Consider the following 9,413-nt stretch of genomic DNA (forward strand, 5'->3'; position numbering starts at 1 on the left):
TTAACATGAAGCTATAACTGCATGTTGGGAGTCTTTAAAGGAAAAACTCTACCTCTAAGTTTTTCTCTTAGATCAAAGACTATTTAGCTTCTTGGTTCCTACCCTTAACTCTAAACAGCCTCCTGACCCTGCTGAATAATAAAACTTCTCCACAGCTCGTTGCTGATAGCTTCTTCCACCTGAGCTGTGGATCTCTAACAGAATAACTGAGCCATCTCTCTGATAGTTGTATCGATATTTTAGGAAATAATCCGCTTTAAACTTCTCTCCAGTGATCTGCTCTGTGCCCTGTTCGTTCAGTTATATCCTCTAACAATCCTAGAGCAGCCCTATTAAAAATAAATCATATTTTATTTCAGGGTATCGCTGTAAAGGCAGCAGAATTTTAAAAAATGCCCCACATTTATGTTTGGAAGAAAAAACATTTATTTTCCACAGAATCTCCATAAATAGCAATTTTTCTTTGTAAGAAGAAAAAATGTGAAAAGGTTGATGGGTTATGAGTATGTGCCTCCTTCACTAATTTGTTCCAATCTGTCTTTGCAGCCCCAGTTGTCAGGACCACCGACCATGATGACCTTTGACCCTGATGTAACCAGGAAGGAGGACATTGTGGAGGAGCAGATTGATTTCTCATCTGCCAGGAAGCAGTTTCTGCAGGAAGAGGCTGCCAAGAAGAACCGAACTCCTCAGCTGTACTCTGCCAAACCCTTTTCTAAATCCGGAACAGGGAACAGCCCGGGGAGCGGCGACGTTGTTGCAGAAGCTGGAGAGACTCGTGTGACGTGGTCTGATGAGGGCGTTGTTGGAGAATTCACCTGCGCTCGAGCCGTGATGACGATCCTTCCAGATCAGGAAGAAGGAAAAGATCATTTTCACCAACCGTTTCATCCAGAAGAGTTTGACTCGGGGTTGGACGAGCTGTCTGTCCGCTCCCAGGATACGACTCTCTTCAGTTTGGATAATGTTTCAGACAGCGGGGCTTCTCTACCCCCCACTCCGTTACCACTTACCCCGGTGTCGCCCCCCACCCCTCAGCCCACAACTCCAGTAAATGGCCGGAGCAGCGGAAGCCCCAATGAAGAGGAGCTGGAGTACCATGCCGGGGTACTCGTCCAAAACGCCATCCAGAGCGCCCTCGCCTCTCAGAACTTAGGAGAAACGCCTAAGCTGAGCGGCTCCCAGCTGAGCGCCCCGGTGTCGCCGACCTCTGCCTCTACCGGCAGCCCAGTGCCCGTCTCATCCTCACCTGTGTCTTCTACTGGAGCTCCCAGCTTCCAGTCGCCTGTTTCCTCCAGTCCTGCGCCATCCAACCCGTCCCCTCAGCCTGACACGCAGTCAGGCGATCGAGTCGAATCGAAAACAGACCAGGCTGAGCAGTTGTCCGGTCCATCTCCCATTTCACACCTCCAGACTCCCTCTCCTCCTCCCTCACAGCCTGTTTCTCCTCCTCAGAGGCCTAGAAACGGAGGCCCGAGGATTAAAATCCAGTCGTCCTACACACGAGCTCTTGCCTCCTCAGCTCCAGCTCCTGCTCCTGTCCCCGCTGCAGCCGCCGCCGCCGTTCCGAGGCCGCCCCCCGTCTACCGTCCCCCTTCTCCTCCGAGCCTAGAGAAGCCAGAGTTCAGCTATTTCAGTAAATACTCGGAGGCGGCGGAACTGCGCAGCACAGCAGCAGCAAGTCGAGGCCCCGAGGTGGAAGCGGCCCAAGGCCCGTTCCGCCTGCGCTCCAAAAAGCAGAAAACTCTGTCCATGATTGAAGAGGAGATCCGAGCTGCTCAGCAGAGAGAGGAAGAGCTGAAGAAGCAGCGGGAGGCGCAGCCCGCTGTCACCAAGCGGCCCAGCAGCAATTCCAGCAACAGTCAGGGATCTGTGAGGGCAGGAGTGAGGCATTGCACCGTTTCACCCGCAGACAAGATGAAGAGCAACAGCCTGCCTGCCAGACTGACGCTGACAGCGAGGACAGCACCAGGTTAGTTCCTTCAATCACTCACAAATATTCACCTACCTTCAACCTTTGGAATTAAAATGTGACACTTTATAAGAGATTTCCAGCTGGAAACGAACGTCCACACTTTTCAGATTTACTTTATAGCTATTTATCTTTCTCTTTTCATGGTGTTAAAAAGCCTCCTTCAATTAAGGTCATTTTATTTGGTGCTTTGCAGGAAAAATTGAGAAGGTTCGGCCAGCACCACCTGTCTCCCCCTCCCCCTCGGAAGGCGCTCTGTCCGACGCTGGCAGCGAAGATTCCTGTGGCTCACGACCCAAAAACCTGATGCAGACGCTTCTGGAAGATTATGAAACGCACAAGGTGAAAAGAAAAGAAAAGATGGAGGACAACAGTGTAAGTATTTTCAGATTTCCCAACAAATTTCCCATTCAACCATCCCAGTTTGATTTTATTTCCTTGGATATATGGTTTTGTAATTCTTATGTGGAACATCAAGACATTTACAGGAATGAGTTGAGATTATGACATGCAGCTGGGATTTAGCTGGGAGCATAGCTGAGAGCCACTATTGGGACCAGCTCAGACTGATGCAAGGCAAAGGGGAAAATTCCCTCCCTTAATAATGAAAATGAAATTAAAAAGCAAAGCTGGAGCTTTATTTCCCCACTTTCAGTATGAGTTCAGATCAATAGCTAGATAGCCACTTTAATTATGGGTCTGAAATTTACAATGGGAACAAAATAGGAATATAGTTTACTTCCTGCAGAACCTTTTGCACTTTTAAAGTGAATTTATTTCTTCTGTTGACTTTGAAATGTATGTGGTTTTTCTTCATTCATGATGACATCATATGCTGACTTTTCCTCACTGTTGCTTCTCTCCCGCTGCTCACTCAGTATGCACATTTGTTGCGGGCTAATGAGGTAACCACTGAGGTATTCAATACGCCCTGAAACCTCGTTGCTCCCTGAACTGCCCTAACAGCCAGACGTGGGTCAGAAAAGTTCATCATTCTTCTTTACATTTATATTATTAGGCAACTTGATTATTACTCATATTTTACTAAAAGTTCTTTATTTTTTATTTTTTTAAACCTGTACGGAAACAAAAATGGACTTAAATCTGATCCCAGGTCTGTTCAGATATGTTGTGCTGGTTCTGCATGAGTCTTTGTCTGCTTTTGTAAACCAAACAGGCTCCTTTCTAAGATGTTTCTAAGAAAAAAGCATCACTGGGCTTTAAATAAAGGGTTTATTGAAAAGTTTTAATTCTAAAACATCCAATCAATTTCCAAATGAAGGCATTTCAGATAGTCCTGTAGTAGGGCGGAAGCAATTAATCAGATTAATTGTGATTAATTGATTATTTAAATATTCGTCAGCTAATTTAGTAATCGATTAATCGTTAACTGGAGCATAGAGACTCTAAAACATGCCTTTAGCTGACAGAGGGATCAAATTGGAGCAGTAATTGTACCAAAATTGTAAAAAAAAAAAATATGCAAAGATTATGCATTTATGATTAAAAAAAAAATTTCGTCTGTCAATGCGCCCTATCCAGAACTCCTCAAGTGGATACGTTTTAGTTTCACATGGTTTAATTTCATTAAAAAAAAAACTTCTTTAAGGAACCTTTTGCTATCCGATTATTAATCTATTAATCAAAAAAATAATCAGCAGATTAAACAATTTGCTAAATAATCATTAGTTGCAGCCATATCATGTAGAGTCCCTCACTAAACTCTACTCTTCGTCTTTTTGTTTTCTCTTATTGTGAGTTAAGTTACAACTTAACTCGTAGCTTGCCAGGTTTCAATAAAACCGGCCCGGCATCTTGAGCACAGCTCATGAATCCAAACATTTGCCATGTGTGCTATTTTTTTTTCAATAAAATCAACTTTTTCTTTGGCAATTTCAGTGCTTTTTAACTTTTTATAGTGATTATCTTGGTAAACAAGAGACTCTGCATCTTTTTTGGTTTCCTCTTTGTGCAAAATGTCAGTTATTCCCTCAGAGAGCAGCTGAAACACTAGATGTTCAGTTTTATGACAAAGCAATGCTGTGTACGATTATCTACATTAACTGTAGATTTATTATTATTGTCACAAGCTCCTTTATAATCGAGTGACATCAAAACAGAGAAGCATGCTAGCTTTGCCTTTCCTCCTCAGGTTTAGTCGATAAAAGATCCCAATTAGAAGACTGATAAAGTCTACTTTAATTTGATTGCTTGGTTTGCATGTGCCATTTTTATGCACTGCTGTTAGTGATGGCTGTGTGCATGTCATCAGCTGATGGCCACAGGTTAAACCAGACCACCTAACGAGGTTCGCTTTATAGGAACATTCTCTTTAAACGGGATGCGCTCGTTCTAAAGTTACCCTGGCTTGAATAAAGCGTTCCTCTAGTGTAAAAGTGTGGCTATGTGTCTGGGAAATGCGTGTTTGTGTTTTTTTGTGGTGAGAAACCTCTAATTATTTTGGAAAACTTTAATTTTAATAAGATTAATACTGCTTTTGGTGCAGTAACGTCTTAAGAAATGCCCTTTTTGTAGCTTATTTGAACAGGTGAAAACAGGTTTTTGGAGGATTGTTGATGCATGATGGATGTTTTGTGTTCATCACTGCGCTTACCGAGCTTTAATCTGATTGGACGGTATATGCATTGCAGGTTCTGGAGGCCACCAGAGTCACCCGGAGAAAAAGCAACATGGCGCTCAAGTGGGAGGCAGGCATCTATGCCAACGAGGATGGAGAGGAGGAAGAAGAAGAGGAAGAAGAGGAGGAGGAGGAGTGAAGAACTTATTTCAGAGACAATGAAGTCAGAGAGATGGTGGAGAGACGAGGATGATGGGAAAAAGAGTGGAGAACTAACCAGTATTTATTGTGCTAACAGTATCCTGATGATCACATGATGCTAATTAATGTGCATCAGTTTGGAGACCTGAGGATTGAAGGTGGAACTGTGAAGTTGATATTTGAAGACATTTTTGAAGGATTTTAATGTTGGTTTGATGATAAGGTTTTTTTTATCTATCCGCAGTTCTATTATTAAACTACAAGATGTAAAGAATGTTGTTTTTTTTCTGAGTTTCTGAAAGGACCTAAAGTTGTACTAGAGACACCGAGGTCTCAGCAGGAAGTAGAAAGATGAAGCCAAGTGAAAGCACCAACATAGCTTTCAAAGTTTGCAACATATTTGATCTTTTTTGTAAAGCTGCAGAAGGACCGCAGTGTCTTTAAGGAACTGAACCAAAGGGCGCCAATAAAGCTCAAAACCCATATTATTTTATGATGCACAAACATGTGAAATGTTGCTTGGAGCTTCTACACTTGTTTAAGCATCACTTTTAAATTGTAAGTGCCGGATCGACAGCATCCCTGGATTGTTAAGTAAATCTGCAAAAAATAGAAAAACTAACTTTGCCTTAGACTGTCAGTAGTTGCTGCAGCATATGGTGTATTTTATGCTCTTCTAACTGTATTGCTACACCTTCAGTAGGATGTAGAAAGACGATTTAGCCACATCAGACTCAAAGTTTGTCTATAAAATCTTAATTTCATCGGCTTTAAAGATTTAAGGTGTTTGTTTTATACTCTAAAAATCACTTTTTTTGTCTGCTTTGTTGACCTGTGCTTTCAGATGTAAGCAGTTGTTTCATGTATTATAACAAGGTGTATTTGATGAGTGAAAATGAGGCTGAGGGTAAAATTTCTCAGAATACTAAAAAAGGTTTTGTATAAAAAGGTTGTTAAAGACGATTTTTTTTTTTCAAGAAAAAAAGGTTTTAAATCTATTTAAGAAGTACTGATGGCGTGCATGAATTTGCAAGCGTGGCAGCAGGAAGTGATGTTACGGAAAAGACAACAGACTTTTTTTTAGCTGGATGATTGGACATTAGCAGCAATAGGTGGGGGAGGGAGTGTTCTCGTACTTAATGATCCATACAGCAGGAGGACAATCCAACCTGTTTTGATTTAAAGCAGTAGAGTTTAGTGCTGTGATACGACTTGATGTGTTGGAAAGAGTGATGAAAAGAACTTTGAGAAGCTTTATAAAATGTCAAAATGGCTCCAGGAAAATCATTTCTATTTAGTAGGTTTTGCATTAAAAGCCTTTGAGATTATTTTGTCCGCCGTAGAAGAGATGAAGATAAAACGATTTCTTTAAACCAAAGGCCGCCAAACAAAATCGGCATCTAAACCTTAATACACTCCTGCAAGAGCTACTGTAGGATTTATACTAGCAGTTTATTGTTTTAGCTCCATTGGAGGGTGAAACAAAGGATCTGCCACTATATCAAGATTTCATTTTACATCTGTGAAGGAATAATGTCTTTTTTCCCATTTAGTTGGAGGTGACATCAGTGCAGCGTTAAAAAGAAACTGAAAGACGAGTAAGAAAACAAACGTGGTCAAACCTGTTTTCCACTCCTAATTTCAGCTGCTGTTACAGTAGTTTCTTTCCTCGCCGTCTGCTTTTCCGTCTTTTATACAAACGTTTAGTAGCTATAAAATAAAATCACTGCAGAGCATCTTTTTTATGAGGTTAAATAACATTGTAATCAATGAGAATCATAAACAAGAGTTACTCCGCCTAAATCCGGTTCCTGAAATGCATAAATTTGCTTTTATTCACCATCCTCCGTATCACACCCACAGTTGTAGCACTGTGCGATTTATATACTAATCATATAATGCTTTTTATGTTTAAACAGAAGGTGCAAATATGATTTTATCATTTTAAAGGATCCTTTTTCTCCCTTTAGAAGCTCGAGCGGTGTGTCGCCGTCTCTTTGTGTTTGATCAAACCAGTAATGTTTTTACAAAATATACGGCATAACCTCTGTTCCTATGTTAACCACTTGTATGCTCATAATCTGCTTGGTTATTTTATAGCACATGTAAGACTCAATATACTCACAGGTTATGGATATTTTCTCATTAAACATAAAACCTGGACATGTGTTGGAGTGGTTTATTTATTTTTTTCTTTACAGGGTGAAAGTTGGTTTTCTTTCAGTAAACTGCCTCTAATGAAAAGCTGAAAGAGAAGCTGATGTTTGGCTGTCAGGTGTTTGCTCAGTCTGTTAACATGGAAACCTTTTGTCAGTTGGTTGCACCCAGTTTGGAAAGTACCATGTGGTTAAAGCAATTATGACCTAAATGCCTTTTAGAACCTTTCATATCTTAACAGAGAGCATTTTAGCAACTGTAGGTCAAAATAATTTCCTTCTAAATTTAACCAGCAGCACATTTCTGCGTCCAGCTTCTCCAGTAAATAAAAAATGACAAAAAAAAAAAAATAGGTTTGAAGAAATAGGTTAAGCAATATCAGTCAAAGTTTAAGCAAGTATTATAGATATGATACATTTATTTAACTTTAAAGTTATTTGTGATATGGAGGCTATCATGAAGCAGTGAAGTTGTTTCTGTAAATATAACATGAATTAATTAAAACCAGTGTAAACTGGTTTTAAAACACTAAAACAGCCTAAATGGGAAGTAATGGAGATCATTTTTATTTTATGCTTGTAGATAATTATAGGGAACTCATTGTTAATGATCAATAAAGACAGTTCTCCTTTTTTTTATTAAAAATAAAGATTTTCTGTATATTCCTATTTAGATAACATTTCTTATACTCATCCAGGAAGTAAATAAACATCTAAATATTCTATCATGATTGGTTGCAACTTTTAGAGAATTAGGATTGTGTTTCTTAAACTCAACTCAACTCAAACTTTATTTATAAAGCACATTTAAAACAACCAAAGTGCTGCACAAAAATCACAGTTGCAGAGCATAAGATAAAAACTGTAATCTAAATAAATAAACACAATACAAAAAAAATATTGAACGGAGATAAAATATAATAGGATAAATATTTCAATTTAAATCAAATATATTTTAGAATAAAATAATATTTTGCAATATCTCCACTTATACTTATAAGCCAGGGAGAAGAAGTGTGCTTTTAGAGAGGATTTAAAAACCTCAGATTGAATATGCCAGGGCAAGTTATTCCAGAGTAGGATAATAAACGTATGGTTTGAGTATGAAAATTGCAACTACTTACTTTAAAAAATTTAGCCCCCAGAGAGCTTTTAAGAAGAATTCAGTCTTAATAACAGCAGGAACAGTGACCCTTTAGAGAAAGTTCCTGGGGCTTATCTAGGAATTGTGGTCCCTGTTGCAGCACCTGGATCACTATTCCAGATTGGCCTTAAATGTAGTTTATCCATCCAGGCAGTTGTAGCAGTGTTGTTTTTAAAATATAGGGTTGAATATTCACTAACTCCAGTATAGTATAGATAGGATAGATAATTAACTTCATTAGTCATTGCAGATGTGGATCAACCAGATTTGTCCTCCACACTGAAGCCATCCCTTAGGGCAGCCTGTTTGAGTTCACCTTCAGCTGTGACCCAGATCCAAACAAAGCGAGAGGGGTCTGGCTAACAAAGCAGAGAACAGACTGGATGTAGAGAACAGTCTGGGATCAGCTGTTTTTCATCAGAGCAGCTCAGGTGTCTGGATGGAAACAGAGTAAAACTAATCCATCAAGTTTAAATGTGATTATAGGGGAGTTACTCTTTTATAAACAGGTTTATAATATGATTTTATTTTGTATTTATTTTTATTCCTTACTAACTTCCAGGCAACATATGTTGTTTTTTATTAAAGATGGAAGGAATGTATGCCTAAGAATGAAATGCTCAAATAGTTTTTATTTTATAAGCAGTTATTGTATGATCCACTTTTGGACAATCGTCAATACTTAAGACTTAGAGGGGAACTTAAAGACAACATGCCCAAAGGGAAACACAAGTCAAAAAAGGTAGGGAAACACAGCAGCAGCCTGGGAGCAGCTTGCAGCAGCAGCCTGGGAGCAGTCTGCTCTATAGCTGATAAGGAAGCAGCTGAAGGAGCCAGAGCAGCAGCAGCAGCAGGAGGCTGTGGGTGGAACTGAGTGCTGCAGCATTCTCAGAACACGAGCTCTCTGCTGTAACCACTGGGCCACCACTTCCCCTGAAAACAGCAGAATGTTACACAAAAAAGAAGAAAAATGCAAAGCTAATTATATTGACCTTTATTAACTGCATTTTCTACTTTGAATTATATTTCTATAATAAACAAGTTTTGTTCAACTTTTCTATAAAGCAGGTTTTTAAAGAATCATGGATAGCCTGTTAATGTTGATGGAAATACACAAGGAAAAGGTTTACCAGGAGACAGTTAGTGTAGTAGTTAGTTGAGTAGTTAGGTCGTTAGTTAGTTGGTTAAGTAGTTAGTTAGTTTGTTAGTTGCTTGAGTAGTTAAGTGGTTAATAGTTAGGTCGTTGAGTAGTTAATTGGTTTGTTAGTTAGTTGGTTAGTTAGTTAGTTGAGCAGTTAGTTAGTTAATTTGTTAGTTAGTTGAGCAGTTAAGTAGTTAGGTAGGTAGTTAGTTAGTTAGTTA

At 39.5% G+C, this 9,413-nt stretch overlaps 1 protein-coding gene across 4 annotated transcripts in view; it reads left to right on the forward strand.

Annotated features, from left to right (window-relative positions):
- Positions 1-6,918, forward strand: part of LOC119792390 (A-kinase anchor protein 2) — a 101,283-nt gene extending 94,365 nt beyond the window's left edge. For 2 of the 4 annotated variants that reach the window (XM_038299008.1, XM_038299011.1), the window contains 4 exons: positions 547-1,972; positions 2,169-2,347; positions 2,851-2,889; positions 4,624-6,918. In XM_038299008.1, the coding sequence (XP_038154936.1) occupies positions 547-1,972; positions 2,169-2,347; positions 2,851-2,889; positions 4,624-4,749 (1,770 nt within the window). In that variant the 3' untranslated portion in view covers positions 4,750-6,918. The remainder of the gene's footprint in view (positions 1-546; positions 1,973-2,168; positions 2,348-2,850; positions 2,890-4,623) is intronic. The other 2 variants (XM_038299009.1, XM_038299010.1) reach the window with 2 other exon arrangements.
- Positions 6,919-9,413: the final 2,495 nt, after the last annotated feature.

This window comes from Cyprinodon tularosa, unplaced genomic scaffold (genome assembly GCF_016077235.1).
Source record: "Cyprinodon tularosa strain WSP-4 unplaced genomic scaffold, ASM1607723v1 ctg418, whole genome shotgun sequence".
NCBI lineage: Eukaryota > Metazoa > Chordata > Actinopteri > Cyprinodontiformes > Cyprinodontidae > Cyprinodon > Cyprinodon tularosa.